We start from the raw sequence: 18694 nt of genomic DNA on the forward strand, positions 1-18694 counted from the left end.
CTGTCATCTTGCCTTGACATCCATAACTTCTACCCTTTCAACAAGCGCCTGTTGATGATAGCAGCGAGACTCTTCTTACTCCTGACTTCCCTCCTACGCTTTGCACTGGCAAGAAGCCCTCACGCACTCTGCACTAACTTGGAATAAGTTCTGCAGCACAGCCCTATGCTTTCCACAGCAAACTGGAAATTTCGTGTCCGCTTCAGGTAAACACGTTTTATTGAATTAAATACAAGAAAGTAAATATGGCAGAGCTACAGTGTTTCTTGTGTAAAAACCTGAATTCCAAAATAAACAGGAATGCTACACAGCTTTCACATTTTACTATCCTGCAAATGTTTCAATGCACAATGGTGCTAAAGAAAGTATCAGGAGAAAGATGGAAATGTTGGCAGCTGCTGTGGGGAGAGCTGAGGCTTCTGGCAGTGGGCAATGTGTGGAAGGATTACGAGATAAACACATCTGAAGTTTTTTTCTGAAGTAATCAATAACGAAATAGTTATGTTCAAAATTAGGCAACAGATTAAAATGATAAGTCATTTTGCAGCCCTATTTGTTACAGGCTGTCTCCACAGTAACATTAGTTAGTACCACACTAGTTGAGTTTGTATGTGGAGGTCTCCTTACAGCCACAATGATATACCTCCTTTTAAGCTGAAGCCGAAATTCAGCGGTGTATTTTGGTCACAAGAGCCGAATTCTGTAGCAGCATGGAATAAGCAGGGCCCTGAGTGCTCTCGCCACCACACAGGCTGCCTTCACCTCTCCACTTGAGGGGCAGAAAGGAGACTTTGCTATGAGTGCAGTCACAAAACTCAACCTTCCTTGATGAACTTTCCATATGACTAGCGTTCGTTACCACTCATCTGACCAGAAGCTCTAGGAGACTTCCCACGTTCATAACCCACACAAGATAAGCCCCTCGGCTGTGGCTGCGGCTACTGGCAGCAAAAGCCATCCCAATCGCTACCTCCAGGGATTCCGTGACCTCTCGTGCAAGATCACGACTCCTTTGCCTTCATCTGTTAAAAATTAGTCATGTTAAAGCCCTGCTAAGAGCGACTGTACCTGTCAAAGCAGCACAGCCAGTCTTTCCTCAGGAGGTATTTCCTGATAGCGATGATTTTGGAGGCAGCCTCCAGTATTACAAGCTCATTCTACATGCATAACTTCTAGGCACAAATTGCGTTTGTATCTTCACCTACTTCAATGCCAGCCGTCAGACTGTAATTAAATTACATGTAGCCTGGGAGCCTTGGTCAGGGACTGGAAGCCGGGTGTACGAGGTATGGTACAAACACAGCGCTGAGAAAATGCAGATTCTCAGTTTAAGCAACTGTGGATTTCCTTTAAGCAACCGTGGATTTTCCTTCAGCCATGTTTTCTCCTCCACGTGCTCGCAAAACCCCTAAACTGTCCCCAGGCCTTTACAAGCTGAACGCCGGAGATGGAGAGAGCGTGCGCGTTCCCTTCAGCCCTTGGGCACTGCCAGCAAGGCACCGGCAGCTGCACGCGCTCCGTAACCCAAGCAGTAAGTAACAGCACAAAAGCCGCCTATTTCTTTACAGAGCCATCTGTTAGGTTTTCGTTACGCACAACTCCACCCGCTCCTAGGAGGTGCTAAGGTCACGCAGGGAGCAGGGCTCTCGGTCTGCTGCCGCACCAAGCCAGGCACCCCACGTGCGGGGAGAGCGCACGGCCGGAGGGTGCCTGCTGGCATTTGCAGCCGAGGGTGCACCTCGGTGCCCCGCTGCCAAGGGGGCGGCCCCCGCGGCCACCTGCGCCCCAGCCACGCTGCCAGCTGGGCAGGGAGCTCGGGGCTGAAAAGTAATCGCTCGCCCAGTGTTAGCTTTCAGCTGGAGCGGGTCCCCGGTCTGGCCGAGCACAGGGCGGTACGAGCCCGGATGCCGATGCAGGGAGGCGGTGGGACCGCGTGAGCGGGGAGGGAGGGCAGCGTGACGCCGCTCGTGGCAGCGCCGACTTGGATCACCTTAAGCTGACTGTGAAACCACATTTCCAGAGCGTCTCCAAGGATGGTTCTAGGAAATGCCCTCTGTCACGGAAAGCACGCCTAGTAGCACAGACCCGATCCCCAATTCATCTTTTCCTTCCTATCCCAGCAGGCAATTAAGGTTACCCTGACTATGAGAGGATTACATTGCATTTCCGAGATCATGCAGATAGGAAGCAGGAGGATATTTAGTTTCCAAGACCAACAGCCATTCCCGTGCTGAACCCCACGTTGGTCTGGGGAACAATGGCGAGTAGCAACGGGCAGACCTTTGTCCCTCGCTCACCCACTGCAGATACCCATCACAACTGGATTACTTAGTGCCTCAGTCCCTGCGTGAAGCAAGTGACCATCTGAAGGATCTTGACATGGTATTTAATCCTCTTCTCCATGTTATTGTCTTCAGTTATAGTGAATAGTTTACCAAGCAGCACAACTGTTTAATAATAGCACATGACTATTGAGTTTAATATGCTGAAAGCAAGTCTTGTTATATCTACCCCAAAAGAGTATCTTCAGAGTGTAACAGGGAAGAAACCTGGAACCATCAGTCAGCAATATTATCACTCTGCTCTCACAGCTGGAGCTGCATCCATCAGACTGCAAAAAACAGGGAGAACAAAGCTAATCAAATACTACCACCTTTCTTCCTCTCTGTTATTGCCTCTCCTAAGATTGACCACATTTGTGGTTAAATGCAGGGAGTCAAACTTCCTATAAGCAGTGTCGTTACGGTTCCAGATTTCCACTGTGGTTCAGCTGTATCACAGCTCTGGAAAGGCATACTGGCGTATGCTCAAACCACCGCCTTCGCTCGTTAAGGTGAAAAAATTCCATGTTGCAACTGTAAAAGGTTCTTACCCAAATCACCTTGCTGGCCTGCCTTCTTAAAGATCTTAATACCAAACTTAAAATTTTAAAAATCACTTTGTGGAAATTGGTAGTCTGGATAAAAACGCTTAGTGAAGGGACTGATGCGATTTCATCATGCCAGGGGAGATGCAAGCAGCTAGTTAAACTGGAGCAGCAGAAGCCCAGCTCCTCAGGATCCCCAGCGCACGCCTCATTCCACCGCTCCCAAGAAGGACTCCTGCTCAGCCCTCACAAGCCCCAAGGCTGTATATGTATATGTCCTGTCTTTCTGTCCATGCAATCAAAAGCCTTCATCAGCTCTTTTGCGATTAGAAGCTCGCATCACCAAGATCAATAGTCCAATCTCAGCCGTAGCCAAGATGCTAGATGCTGCTGGCTGATCCGGTAGCACGTCTAGCAACTTGTCCCCTCAGAGGCTCTCAAAGCAAGGCTGAAGAAGCCACAATCTCCACAAAGTCACGGGTGCTCCAAGCATCTGCTGGTAAATGCAGCTCCTCACAAGAAGAGAAGCTCCTAAGTTGGTCTTGAAAGAAAGGATCAGCTCATTGCAAAATTGACAGCGAAGCACGCTGATTTTTGGATCATTTTTCTGAAGAGAAAAATCATATCAGGATACCACAACCATGTGATGGTAGTCAAAGCAGACCTAAGAAATTAAAAGTTTCAACTCTGCCTCTGAAAGCAATAGGAAACTAAGTGAAAGCTGAAGTTTCTCCACTCTATGCAGTTACACACAAGAAAAAGGAAGCAACTAGTCATGGCCCTGATCAATGTTACTACCAAAAAAATTCCAGTCTTACATGCGTGGGGTGCAGATGCACAAACAGGTAGACCTGTAGCGACATGTGCATAAAGATCTCCCTCATGTAAGCGTGCTGCTGCATCAGTCCTGCCCTGCAGGCCTACCTCAGTTCAGACTAATACACCTACTAAGTTACACTCCACATTTTTCCTCAGAGAAGAGCAGACCGTGTACCTTCCCACACTCTTAATTCGAGGTTCTAGCTGGGAATATCACTGCACCTGCTCCATGCTGGGGCTCATGCCCCACAGCCCGTGCAGTCACGGAGGGGCACTCAGACACAAGGCAGAGCAACAAAGACGAAAAAAAGCATCATCTCTGGCATTCAGGGAGAGGTGAAATACTTGCAGGTGTCCAGCATTACCTTGCAGCAGAAAGAACGATACATTTTTGTATGATTTGCGCAACATTAACCAAAGGGTCTGGGGCTGAAGCTAGACAAAGTATCTGACAGCAGCTTTCCAGGAGGAAAGCAACCCTTCCAGGACCATTACAGCTGCTGGCAGGCAGGCTGTCCCTAATCTTCTAGGCATGCCACGCTTGCACGACCAGTGAAAGAGCCGGGGCTGCGCTGGTGGGCAAGTACATTTGCTGGGATCTTTATGCCACCCCTCTTGTGTCATTGCACTATTATGCAAAGTTCAAGAAGTTTAAAACTGCTCCACATCTGTTGGCTTTTTCCATTTCAACAAGGCACCACCATCGAACAAGTCAACAGGCAAGCCAAGGTATCGGATATTCTTAGCTAGATATACTATAGCATCTCACAGATGCCTAGAGTTTTCTCCCTGCAAGGTGTTAAGGAGATTCCTCCCTTCTCTGTTGCCAGTTGAGCAGAGTTTGGGGGCTGCTCTTCACGTGCTGAGGCAACCAAGCTCTTCAAACGGCTGGGAAAGCCACGTTTCTCCACTTCAAATGAAGTACTGGCAACAGATACAATGCCTGCCTGGTACAGCTGGTGCTGCTTCCCCCCCTTGGAGGAGGTAGGGAAATGTGTTCAAAATGGCATTGAGGCCACTGAAAGAGCTATAGGGTAGTCAAGAAAACAAAAACTAGGCAAATCTGAAGAGGGAAACAAAAAGGCTGAAATTCAGATCCTTTCTTACTAAACACAAATGATTCAATAACTCCTGATTCACTTTGAGGCAGAAATACCTGATTTTGGCCTTAAAGAAAGAGTCCATCTTAGTCTCTGCATTGCAGATGAGAACAATCACATTTTTGCTTGCTCTGACTTATTGCTAAATTGATTATTCTCCACAACTGGGAAAGAGGGAGAAAGGAGGGAGATGGTAGTCGCCCTTATAAAATTCTTTAAGGCGGTGAAAGAATTGAATGCATCTTACTTTTCCTAGCAACCCTCTTTCCTAATTCTGAAGCAAATAAATCACACCAAGGATAGTATCCTGAACATATGGCTTTCTCTGAATAAGGGGAATTTGCCTGCCTACAAGCTTGCTTTTCTTTTTCTCTTCTTTTCTTTTTATTAAATATGTCAGTCTGGAATTCCCTACACATTCCCCTTCACAGCAAAGTGGGTTTCTGCCCCACCCCCCAAAAAAAAACACAAAAGAAGCTTTATAAGTATTAGCTTATTTCTGTCCACAAAAGGCTGTACCTAAGCTTAACATCTAGCCAACAGCATGCAACCTGTTCACTACTGTTGCATTCACTTCCCACATATTCAGCAAAAGCGTGATGTTACCAAGACAAGAAAAGGGAAGGACTTAAGCGCCCCAAGGCCAGCAACAGCGTCTTTAGAGAACGGGTCACAGGCAAACAGTGTTAGAAGTCTCCAGATGATCTTGCACTTTCTTTATGAGAAAGGTGGTACAGAACTCCAAAGCTGCTCCAAGCGCAGCGACCCATGGGATGCATTTTTATTTTGCCATTTCCTTCTCCGTGCACAAGACACCCTGTTTTGCAGTCTAGACTTTGGATGTTCCCCGGTCTTTCCGTAGAGCAGCTGAAGCAGAGGACCACTGGGAGGGATACTGCTAACCTCGAGATCTGGAAGAGCCTTCCTGCAGGGGCCTTGCAGGCTCTCAGTTGCCAAGCAGTTGTTACGAGGCCCCCGAGAAGAGGGAAATACCCCCTGAAGTTCCTCGCTCCCCTGCCTGCAATCCAAGAAGGCAGCTGGTGGCAACACACAGAAGATGATCACAGAGAAGTTTGCCAACAGGAATGAAAGGGTAGTGAGGATGCCAAAAGGCAATGGTCTGCATTTTTTTTAATTAACAAGTAAAAACAAGCAACAAAAATGTGACTAGCAATTGAAATCAGAAAGGAAATTGAAGTGATTTTATAGAAAGAAGTGTGAACCAAAGTCATATCAAAAGCCACCTGAATTTCTCTCTAACTATCATACGCAGTTTCCCATATTCATTTGTGTCATCTTCACGGTGTCAGTTTTCGAGAGAACAATTCTCAGCTCAGCACGACAGAACAGTAATACCAACGGGCATGCAGAACATTAGCATGTTATAAATAAACTGCTAATTTGAGGTGGGAAAAATCATCAAGGCAGCTCTTATGATTAAGAACCAGAGAAAGAAAATGAGCAACTTGCTTATGCTTTCAGGACAGTCTTTTAAAAAAGAGCTTTTTCTAACCCCCAGTTCCTGAGGGGAAAAAAGAATAAACCCAGTGAAATACCCACTGTCATGACAAAGCAGCCGGTGAAAACGCTATTATATTTTTTAAAGCCCTCCCTGCCCCCGCCTCAAGTAGTAAGCTGTCTTTCCTACCGGCTCAAGAGGTTTGTGCTTAAAAAGAGTACCACAGCAGAGTTGTGAAGTTTCGGCTTCCTCTCACCCGACTCGCAGTTTTACATAACTCCCAAGAGACGGTTTTAGGCTACAGATACCGCGCAGCCAAAAAAAAAAAAAAAAGAACAGAGGTGCAGAACTATTATACAGCAATTTGGGTCTGGGTTACTTGGAGCCGCTCGATAAAAGTCTTACCATGAAAAGTAAAACTCTATTCTGCTGAGCCGACGGCCAGGATTATTCGTGCTTGCGATAGCCCTGATCACCACCCTCCGTCTGCCCGGCGCAGGGTTCCCTTCCCAGCCCGTCCCCGGTCTGCAAGGACAGATAACGCCCCGCCACGGCATGGCTGCCACCTCGGGTATTATTTCTGTACCGCTCCAGCATTGTCGGTCTTTACCAGCGTGCCACTTACTAAGCAATATTATAAAAATTTCTGCGAGTATCTATGTTCGCCACAAGCGGGGATAATGGCCTCATTGCAATAGCCTTGATAAAAGCTCCAACAAGACAGCTTTCAGATATCGCCACACAAAAGCCTTCTGTGAGAGCTGTAACCAACATCAATTCCCGCTATGTGAAGACATTAGACAAAGTGTGAACTATCTTACCGTACGGGGACAAAAAAACTGACTGTCAATGTGCGGGACCAACGCTGTCTAAAAGCACAACGCTGGCAAGGCAAAAAAGCACCAGCATTAGATAAATGGTAATTGCCATTTAATTCCAGAGTTAGCAGCACAAGAAAACAAGTACTGGAGGCACTATTAGGTTACTAGCATCACTCAAGACATTATAATTCCATATAATTCCCTTTCTAGCATCTCTGGTTGGAAAAACAACCTTAAAACCAGCAGATGTCAAAAAAGCCCAAGCAGAGGGTGAAGGAAAGACCAGTTTCCATTACAGAAGCAGTCAGAGAATGCAGCAAACCCTTCAGACCTGCTCCTTAAAGCATGTATTTTCCAGTACACCGCAGACAACCCGATACACAGGAACCACCATTCCACGTATGGTACATGATGAGACCCTTTCTGCACATCATTTTATATTTTTACATACTTATCTGTTTACACTGTGGTAGCACCCAAAAAGCCAGAAGCCTACTGTCAACATAAATGGACCATACCAATATAAATGCTGGGCCAAGAGGTTACTTTTTTACTTCCAACCTGAAATTTGCCAGATGACACCTCTTAAACGGGAGTCTAGGCAGGAGGGATACAAGCAAGTCTACATGCCAGTTTGTTTCTGAACAACATGCAAGGCAAATTTGAAAGCTAAGTTTTACAGAGAGCATAGTCTACTCGCTCTACGGAGAAGTGTTTCACTCTAAAATTACATCTGTACTTTAAAATGTGTAAAAATCATGAAATCCTACAGTGCAGATTCAGTGGCTTGCAGAAAAAAAAAAAATTGTATCTGTTATTGCACTCCAATTTTAGTAAGATTTTGTAAGTAACGGGTAGAACCAAAATTAAGAGAAAGTCATATTTAGAAAGAACTAGTACAGCAGATCAATAAGCCAGACACGATATATAAGAATTCGACTCTTGCGCTGCACGGTGACAGCCACCATTGAGTCCTAAACCAGAGACTTTTAATGTCACCTTAATTAACAAGGAAGGAAGTTTGCCAATGAGTATCTTCCCCCGCCCCGCTTTCTAGCAGTAAGTTATGCAATATGCAACAACCTTTGAACCAACAGCTGTACAACAACCAAAAAAAAAACCAAACAAAGCCAGAATAGCATTGTGAAGAGGAGAAAGTCTTTCAAGAAGTTCATTAATGAAAATTACTTCTAGAATCTATGCATACATTAACCAACACACACATACCACAACTTGCAGCAGGAATGCTGGAGCTGAAGCAGCCAAGGCTAAGCAGACACCTCTTGTTATCCAGTTTCCCAATACAATTTATTTTTACCGAAAATAGTTGTTTACATGTTTTCTATGAGTTTCCACAGATCTTTGCAAAACAATGAGTGGCTTGCAACGTCTACGTGATAAGACTCTAAAATCCCATTGTAAGGATACAGAAATGAAAGCCAAAATAATAGCAGCCTCCACTTTTAACAGTGGCTTGTTCATAGAAAGTTCGAAATACCAAGGACCCAACGTCTGCAGTACTGCAACTGAACATCACAGGAAGCACCCAGTATCTTCCTAAAAAGCGGGTCCTAGACCCTTCAAGTAGGGCACCTGAAAATGCTGTCGGCCTTAGGTAGCGGTCACTTCTGGGCCTAGATGCAGCCACATACAAGTTGGATGAAATCCTGAAAGTAGATGCAGGTGATCGAATTAAGTCTCCTACTTAAACAAAGTGACAAAACAGGGTACGGGGTTTACTTCTAGAGGTAGGAATAAACAGAAGCCATACTTGCCCACATAACTCAGCACAATTGCAGAAAAGATGCCAGCCGATTCTGAAAAGGTGATCTTCAATGCTCCACCTTTCCTTCCTAGCTTAGTCCCAGGCAAAAGGCCTTTGGCACAAAAGCCCGAGAGCTGCAGGGCACGCACGTGCAGCGGTGACAGAGCTCGTGTTAGTTTTCACACTGTAACAGGTCAACATCTGTTCACATTCATAAGTAGGACAGGAGAGACACAACACATGCCATTAACCTTAGGCAAGTTCAGTTTGCAAACAACCACCAACGCATTTGCAATGTATTCATATCTGTATAAAAAGAAGGCTAAAATGCATGAAGTAGAACGCTCCTACCACGTGGCAGAGGCCATTTTCAGTACGCTCCGCCTTCATCAACATCTAGTCAAACTCTTGTCTTCTCCCTTTACAAGGCTTGCAGACGGAAATATTTACCACAGCTCATGTTGAGCCCACAAGGCATTTAGAACTCCACGAATGCCACGAGATCCAGCAAATAGCAGCACCGTCCAAGCAGACAGCACAGTACTTCAGGAGACACCCATGCCAGGCACAGCACTTCCAAGTGTGGTTTTGGACCAACTTACTTGAGGAAAACAGAAGTGAAATAGTTCCCTTTTAAAGATGTGATAAATTGGGCAATTTTGCCAAGTCTGTCTTCAAACAGACGACAGAACTGGAATTGAAACAGAGTCCAAATACTTCATCAGCAGCACCTCAAGCACTGCAACAGCCCTGTCCTGGAGGCACCGGCAGCCTCCCTCCCACCGCCACCATGCCCCGGGAACGCGAAGGGGGTTTCTTCTCCCCACAGCAGCAAACACAATTTGGTCTCAAAAAATAATGCAGGAAGTGATTAACTCTGCCAGCCAAAACAAAAGCCTAAAGTCCAACTTAGTCATTTGCAAGGAGGAGAGTTGCCACCATATAGACACACTCAGTGCTGCCAACTGTAAATGAGATTATTTGCAGAGACTGTAAAACCCAGAGATTTAGTTACACCAAGAACAGCCTTCCATCTGCTGAAGCCTCGCTCTGGGCACGGCTGGATCTACGTTACCACCAGCAGTGCAAGAAGCCCGTCCGAACTGAAGTCATGGTCTCCAACCCATCCTTAGCGGGCAGCTCCTGCGCCAGCCAGGATTAAAGCCTGAGCCACCCTCCCACCCATCCACACCAGCACCAGGACCAACCCTGCCACCAGAGCCATGGCCACCAGCCCAGCACACGCCTTCAGAAGTAAAGCCTGAAGGTTTGAAAGGTGTCATACTTAAAGCTACTAAGAAAAGCTCACATCTTCATTTCTCACCCAATTCCCCTCTTGGAGCTCTGGACAGGAGGGGTGGGTTGAATTCCCCTCCCACAGCCACACCAGACCTTCGGGCCCCGCACAGGACAGGGCGTCCAAAGAGTTTTCTATTTCGCTTTGTAATGAGCCATTCCCACAGCAGTCGGGCACACTCAGCCCCTCTGCCCCACGCCTCCCGTTTCCCACCCAGGGCCAGGTTAAGGCCTTGCAAAACAAGCTGGCTCTGAAAGGGTCTCTGGCTCCTGCTAGGCCTGCGAAGCGGGTCCACCATGTCTTCAAAACGTCTTTTGAAGCCACCAATGCCCAAAAGCTTGACAAGTAAAAACTCACAACTAATAGACACGTTTGTTTTCAAGAATCGTGTGATTCTTTTATAAAAGGACACTTCAATTTTAACATTAATGGCTTTCATTTCAGGAGAAATTAAATGGTCTATCACTCTTCAGCTTGGAGAAGACAACTGAGGACAGAAGATAATGTATCATAAACTCTGTTGAGAAACATATATGAGGAAATCATTTTCCCCTACCGCAATATCTAGGATCACCCAATGACACTATAGACAGCAAGTTCAAAAAGAAAAAATAAAAAGGGCAGAAACAAAATTATTTCTTCTTCCGTACAAGATAACTAAATCATAGATAGAGCTTGTTGCTACGCAAGGTCAGAACTAGATTCAAACAGGGATTAGACAAAAATCACAGGCCATGGGTAGCTATAAAACTCACTGTAACCCCTGACCAAGGAAGTGCTCTCTCAAAGTAGAAGGGCTGTCCTGTGCAAGCCCTCTTCTTGTGTTCCTTCCTCAAACGTTTGCCAGTTGTAGTCAGAGACGTAGTAGGAGAACCTTTCAGCTTGCAAAATATAGCGGTTCCTAAGTTTAAAGATTTTTTTTTTTTTTAAATGCTCACACATACTCACAAATGAGCGCGCTGTAAAAATTAACAGAGCAGCACCAATGTACCTGGGATAAAATGAGGGGAAAGAAAATGCCTTTAAGTGCTCAATCAGTTGAACCAGCCTCTACAGAAGAATAAACCGGCCTTAAAGTGACCCATATCCAGCCTTTGGCAAGCAGGCTGGTGGCACAAGGGAGACACCTTCACGGCGAGAACAGGAAAGACCAACTTCTGAAAACTGAGGCTCGGTGAGCCGATTTAATACCCCAACACCACTGCATGGGAAAGCTCCTGCCTCCTCCCTTCATTTCCCTCATCCCATCTTGGGCCACATACGCCCAATACCTACCACGTGCCAGATCTAATTGCACATCAGACCCAGCTGTTTTACCTTGTTAAAGCAGCAGAAAACCAACCCACCAGCACAGCTGGATGGTCCCTAAGCGCAGAGGCGGCAGAAGAGCACTGCCCGGCCAGGGGTAGGGTGAAGGAGGTGCTACAGAGGAGACGGTGAGAGAGAAACAAGCCTACTCCTTCCAGCAACAGTAAAGCTTTTGAGTGGCTCAGCTGCTCATGGAAACCTGCCAGAAGCCCTTATCATCGTGGGGAAAGAAACCTACCGTACTTCAGTAGTTCTGGTGCAGACGGAGCCACACCAGCATAGCTGGACTCTGCTGGACTCTGCCACACCATCAGCAAGTACAGCAAGATACAGGCTATTCCTGTACGTTTTTATTAGGATGCCTGCTTTCCACTAGATGCTTGTTGGCACAGTTAGGGCAATCAGGATTTATACCTCTTTGAACTCTCCTCAGACAGCTGTGCCAAAGGACCATGTGGTACCTCCTTGGGCTCAGAAGCAGTCTGTTGCTGGAGGAGATGGATTTAAACCAAAGAAACTCCCTTAAATGCTATTCAAAAAGCAAAGGCCCCAGACTCATGCTAGCATTCATTCCTGCTAACACAAACTATCAGGCAAAGAAATATGAAAACACCTATGTCTTCTGCACAGACAAAACTTTTTATTCCTGCAAAATAAAGAAAAGCTACTAGTTAACTACTCACTTCTTTAATGCAACTTAGAGGTTTTTCTCCCATACCTTAAACCCTCGTTCAGTATTTATGTCCTGTTTGGCCTGCTCCTTTACCTAACACCTAGGAGGAAGATTGTGCGTTACCCCATTTTTCTCCCCTTCCAGCTGTGACTTGCTGAGAAGGAGGGAGGAAGAGGTGCTTTCTAAACTACCAGAAAAATGAGAGAGGTGCTAAGTATTCAGTTTGGAAATGTAAATCCTCCCGCCCCCTTCTGAAGTATGCCGAACCAGCCTCTCCACAGCTCATGTCATCTAAAGGCCACAGGAGTTCTCTAAAGATATTCTTGTTAAGAGGATTTAGCCCCTTTTAAAAAGGACTTAACATGTGGGTGGTGTCTCCATTTAAGCATTTTCTCATGGCTAAGAAAATGGCCCTCTTCTTAAAGGCTTATCTTTATAACCCAAAGACAGTAAGAAATTCTCCACTATTTGAATTAGAAACATTTTGAGCAGCTTGCTTTTGTAGCAGCCCCATTTTTAAGTACTGGGATTTGCAAGTGGTAGTGACTTTCTCACACCAAGCGAGAAGCCAACACCAGCGAGAATGCTTTTGGGGTACCTCGCCAAACATTAATTTCTCCCACGTTTTCATGAAGAGCCGAGATGATTCGCAAGCTCGCTGCCACCAAAACGGCACGGTGTCACCGCCCCGTGCCCTCTCCCTGGCCACCGCCTTCCCTTGGTGGTCCCTAGCACTTACCAGACCTTCCATTAGCTGGTTCAACCTGCCTGCCCAGCAGAAAACCTTGATTTATTTATTTTGGCCAGGGTTAATTTTCCATCCTGGGAGGCCTGAGCTTCCAGAAGGGAAGAAGGGAAGTGGCACCGGCCCCTAGCAGGGCGCAGGAGGGCAGGGGAGGACGCCGGACCCCCTGCCCCTTGTAGCAGCACTGACCCCGTCTCCAGAAGCTAAGGCTTTCCCCAGGAGCACAAGCTGATGGTTGCTTTGCAAGGGTTAATTCTTCATTACCGCTTGTGTTTAAGCCATGGCAGGGGTTCAGATCTGCCCGGTAACACTTTCTATTAACTCCACAGGAATTGTGAAAAAGCTCCTCCAGTTGAAAGGGTGGGCAGGCTGGGTCACAGCCTCCCAGAGCCTGGGCTCACCAGGGTACAAAAGCCCGGTTAGCAACCCTCGGCCGCAGGAGCCGCCGCGACAGGCAGCGACAGAGCAAGGAACCGGTTTTGGACAGTACCGAGACACCTGCTTGGGAGGTGGAGGAGTGTGCAAACTTTCATCTCTCTGGGGCTGGAACCGCCTGTTGTTATGGCCTAGGCCACCTTTCAAGGCTTTTCCAGCACAGTTACGCTTACACAACCATAGATAAAGTAACGAACAAATTCCCAGGGGGGAAGCAGCTTACTTTGGCAAAAGAAACTTTTTCGTTTGCTGGTACAGTCAAACACCTCCCTGAACAGCCTGAACTATACTGCTGTACTGACTCTCTTCCAGTCATACCGTAGTTTATGTTTGGAAGTGATGGGTGGGTTGCCAGTGCAGTTACATCTGCAAAGATAGAGTATTTTCATAACCCTAACCAGTGCAGGTGTGCTGGCCAAGTTTTAGACTTACCCCTACAGTCTTTTGCATAGCAGGGCCTTGTTTTCAGCTGAGGGTCTCGGTCTTTATGCACTACTTGCAACTCAACTAACCAAGCGCTAAATTTATATTGGTGCTGCTCGCTTGAGCTCGCTGCCTCAACTACCCAGCATATTCTCGCTCCTCTCACCAGTCTCTGGTATCAGTTTCTCAAAACAGCTCAGCTAGGAGCCAACGGGGACAATACCCTCGCCTCACAGTCCCAGAAAATCCTCTGCGAGTTTTAGGGAAAACTAGGTGGGAGCCAGAGAACTGCAAAAGGGCTGGATCGTCTCCCCGCCAAGCAGTTTGTGGAGCAGAAAGAGAAGGCAGAGCACTAGGGCGCTTCAGCCTTCCTTCCTAAAAGATGGGTCTGCAGCAAACCAGCACGGCTCCAAGAGGGGCACTCAGGGCTGCCCGGGAGCACGGCCGTCAGGGCAGAGCAGGATGCGCAGCAGCCCCTTTCCTGGCACATGCCATGGATGGCTTATCGCCTTGGGAGAGCGCCGGCCCGAGCCTATAGATACCGCCGGCCTGACCGCTCTCTTCCTCTCCCATCCCACATCTCCCCCCAAAGTAAACACGGGGGCTGAGGGTATACAACACACTCACTTACAACTTGCATGGGGGCTTTTTTGCAGGCGGAGCCCAGAATTGCCTTCCTGCTTCCAAACCTTTAAGGAGGGAAGAAGCCTTCCTAGACATTTATGGCCAGGAGTTTCTCCCATTAGAGAGGTGAACGCTATACCAAAAAAAAAAAAAAAAAGCAGTAAATTCATATTTAATGGTCTTGTAGCACCCACTAAAGAGAAATTTTAGGAGTCCCTTATGACACCAACATCCCTCCCACAAAGCCGAAAAAACCTGTACCATTATTCTCCCAGAATCATCCCGTTACATACGCTCCTCTTCGTATTTGCTTAACACCACCTTCTAGGAATCAAACCTTCGCATAGGACAGCCAAATATTTACAAAGCAGCTTGAACCAGCCTGCTTGACACCCATCACCATTACGATATGCTGAAGACCGGGAGCACTGAAAAAAATCAAGTATCTTTTACAGCAGATACTTATTTTTAAAAAAAAAAAAAAAAGGCGCTTTGGATGGGATTTGACGAGCCTTGAAACTTCCATCAGCAACCAACACCTGCAAAAACCCACACGAAAGGCAGCTCCTGCCATCCCCACGGTCTCCCAGCTGCACGAAGAGGCAAACGCTGCTCCCGAGCTTTTGCAAAAGTATTTCAGAATTACAGCAAGCATCTCATACCTGGACCATCACCGACTGGGGGCGGGGGGGAGGGGGGGGTGTTAAAACCCCTTTTGCCCGGGCAGGGGCGCACCGGGGCGGGAAGGGAAGAGGTGGGAGGGAGTTCAGCGATCCCACGCCGCCGGGCGGGGGTCGTGGGCGCCGGCGGGGCTCACCTGCACGCCGGAGGCGTGCAGGTGAGCCCCGCCGGCGCCCACGACCCCCGCCCGGCGGGGATGCCCCGCGCCCTCCCCCGCTCTCCAACTCGGCGGAGCCCACACCCGAAAACAGCGAGGACAAAGAAAACCCCACGAGTGTGTGGCGGCGGGGGGGGTGGAATATTTTTTTTTGGGGGGGTGCGGAAATTTTAAGGGGGGGTGAAATTTGGGGTGGGGGTGGGGGGGAGTGTCGGTGCGCGCCGCCACCCCCCGAGTCACTGACCTGCTGCAGGGGCATTTCCGAGAGCGGCGGGGGCCGGGGGCGGCCGGCCGGCGGTCGGGCTGTCCCAGGCCAGAGGGAGGAGAAGGAGGAGGAGGAGGAGGAGGAAGCGGCGTCCCCCTCCCCGCCCGCCCCGGCTCCCAGTCACAGCCGCGGCCTCCGCGCACGTGTGCCAGACGTCACCGGCGGCTCCGGGGGTGAAGCGGAGACACCGGCGGGGCACGGCCCGGCCCGGCCCCCCGCCCCGGGGGAAGCGGGGCCCTTCCGCGCCGCCGGCTTCTCGCTCTTTGCACCCGTGCGGCGGGACCTGGCGGGGGGGTTTCCCCCCCTCCCCCCCTTTTTTTTTTTTTTCCTTCTTTTTTTTTTTTTTTCCTTTTAAATAAGACCCGGCGGCGTGGGCTGGGAAGGAGGCAGGAAAGTTTATTGCAACAAAGCGCTGCCTCCGCCTTTCCTGCCCTCCCCCCCCCCGCCCGCCCCCGGGCCCGGAGGGCGGCGGGGAGAGGGCCTGCCTGGCGCTGATCCCCCACCGTCCCCTTCACCCTCCCGCGGGGACGGGGGGAAAAAAATATTACCGGGGGGCGGCCTCCGCCTCCGCCGAGAGCGGGCTGCAGCAGCGCCGTCCTGCCGGCGGGTCCGTGGGGGGTGCAGTACAGCGAGCTGCCAGCGGGCTGGCCCCCATCCGCCGCCGGGGCAAAGGCACCGGGAGCCTGGGAAGCGGCGGCGGCGGAGGAGGAGACAACACAGGGCGCCCCCGCCGCCGCGCCGGTGCTGCGGATCTGGATGAAGGTGCCGGCGGCAAAGCGGGCCGGGAAGCCGGCGGGGGCTGCTCTGGAGTCCGTGGACGGTGCGGGCGGCGGCGCTGCCGGGGCCGGCGGCTGGAGTCCCCTTCTCATCCTTCCCTCCGGGTCTGTCCCCGCAGCCGCGTCTCCTCCTCCCCCCGTCCCTCCCCCCCCGGCCTTCCCAGCTCCGTTCCTCCTCGATGCCGAGGCCCCGCGCAAAATACTGGGGGCTGCGGGTGCCGGGGGGGCCCCGGCTGCAGGATGCGGGGCGCCGGGGGGGGACGGAGGCGGCGGGGCGGGCAGATGCGGCGGATGGAGCGGGGCCGCTCCCGCTGTGTGGGGCCGGCTGGAAAATGGCTCCAGGAAGCGGCGGCTGCTGACAATGAATGAAGGGAAAGGAGACGGGTTACGCGCCAAGGGCCTCCCGCGAAACTCGGATTTCCCGCCCTCTTTTCAAACCAAATTTGCATGTCCCCGCCCCCGGGGCGCGCCCCGCCCGCCGCGCCGCCTCATTGGCCCCCGCCGCCTTCCCGGCCGTCCAACGGGGCGCCGCCTCCCCGCCCCTCTCCCTTCCCACTGGCCCGCCGCCGCCCGGCGCGGCCGCGATTTGCATGCCGCCCGCCGATTGGCTGCGGGGGCGAGGCTGGGGGATTCCCCCGCCGAGGAGCCGGGATCCCGGTTCGCCGGCTCCCTGACAGTGACAGCTGCGGCGGCGCCTGCCGCAACGTGCCCGCCGGAGGGGCCACCCCGCCGGGGGCGGGACCGCGCCCCGGCCCCGCCCCGCCCCGCGGCCCCGCCCCGCCCCGCGGCCGGGCAGGGCCCGCCGGGCTCCCCCCGGGCGGGGCGGAGCGGGGGTGCTGGCTGGCAGCCCCGGGAGGGTGCTGGCCCGGCCGGCGTGCGGAAACCCCGCCGCCGCCGCCGCCGCTGCTGCTGCCGCCGCCGCCGCGCCGGAGGGGCTGGGAGGTGCGTGCGGCGCGGGGCTGCCCCCGCCCCGTTCCGCTGCGCCGGGTTCCCGCCCGGCACCTCTGCTGCTCGGAAGGGGTCACCTGAGTTCTCGCCCTGGTTTGCTCGGAAAGGCGCCGGCCTGGGCAGGTGAAGTGTTTAGGGAGCCGGTTAAAGGCGTCCCGACGCGGGATTTCAGGCTCCGGTAGCTGGAGAAGCACTTTCCGTCGTCTTCGTACTTCTGCACCCATAAATCTTCAAACCAGCCTGTCTGAGACATTTCATTTTTTTTCCCACGAAAAGACAGCGCCCACCAAAACACTCCCTTCCCTGACGACCTGTATTACTTCCCAGAAGTAAAAGAGCGGAACTATGTCCACCAGCCGTTTCCGCTTTCTGGGCAGCATCTTCACTTATTAAATGCCCCCTAAACTTACACCTTAATGTCTTAAATCCCCCCACGCCACCCTGCCCAGCACCCACTAGCCATGCACCCACTAGCCATGCCCGATTTTCCCTTGCTTTCTTTCCCCTCCCTCGCACCCTGCCACCAGGGCTCCTAGCAGACACGCTGCAGGCTGCACGTCTGGGCTGACGCTGCTGAATCGGGCAGATGAGGATCCTTTCCCTTGGTAACATCCCCCATTTTCCAACACTAGCTGGTATACAAAAAGTTGCTCCATCAAGTCTGCAACCCTGCTTATAGTTCCCCCTGGTCTGACCCTAGCTCAGACAGAGCGGATGCCTACGGCGTGATGCTGTTGCACATAAAAAACGAGGGCATCTTCCATTCTGGGCATGTTTTCCATCAAAGGAGGAAACTCTGCTCCATTTGGCACTGGAGAGGCCTTGATTAAGCTACTGCATTCAATTTTGGGCACTGCATGTTAGGGAAGATACAGCCTGGAGAGAATAGAGAGGAAAACAAGAACAATAAAACACAGTCAGAAAAATGTGTCCTACTACAAAGGTTGGCTTCTGTTTTGTCGGGGTGAAAAGTAGGGGAAGAGGACATGGCAGTGGTGATCTGATACACAAAAGGTCACAAAGAGATTGCTCTTCCTCCGTAGGGAAAGTAATGGACTTTTAAAGCAATATTAGATTTAATCTAGATAATTGGGGATCAATAGATGTTGAAGTAAGGAAACCCTGCAGCAGCCTACCCAGGGATACTGCAGGTGTTTTAATAGATGAGGAAGACTTCTTTTAGGGGTGATGCAAGTTTGGGCTGGGCATCCAGGACCTTTCCAAGTCTTCATTATGGTCTTTCCAGACCAGGCAGGAGCAGGGCTTGGATGAAAAACTTCATGTTCTTCTGCAGAACCTTAGCATTATTTAAAATTTTATCTAAATCTGCAGTTCTGCTACTGTGGACCGCTCTTAAGGAGTCAGCCAGCAATGTCCAACTTTGTGTCCCTGCACAGTGTGAAGCAGCTGAGAGCTGTGCTCAGCGTTCCTTGGCCACGGCAGGTATAGCAGCACCTTGCTGGCCGGGTGAGGCATATCCTCAGCGGAAGCAGGGAGAAACACAAATCTCTCCCTACCGCAGAGTTCATCTT

The 18694-nt window shown here is 50.4% G+C and overlaps 1 protein-coding gene across 1 annotated transcript in view; it reads right to left on the reverse strand.

Moving 5' to 3' along the window:
• The window catches only part of E2F3 (E2F transcription factor 3), a 44310-nt gene extending 27709 nt beyond the window's left edge, over nucleotides 1-16601 (reverse strand). Inside the window, exon 1 of the mRNA XM_075493755.1 lies at nucleotides 15987-16601. Within this exon, the coding sequence (XP_075349870.1) occupies nucleotides 15987-16307 (321 nt within the window). The 5' untranslated portion in view covers nucleotides 16308-16601. The remainder of the gene's footprint in view (nucleotides 1-15986) is intronic.
• Nucleotides 16602-18694: the final 2093 nt, after the last annotated feature.

This window comes from Mycteria americana, chromosome 2 (assembly GCF_035582795.1).
Source record: "Mycteria americana isolate JAX WOST 10 ecotype Jacksonville Zoo and Gardens chromosome 2, USCA_MyAme_1.0, whole genome shotgun sequence".
NCBI classification, from domain to species: Eukaryota; Metazoa; Chordata; class Aves; order Ciconiiformes; family Ciconiidae; genus Mycteria; species Mycteria americana.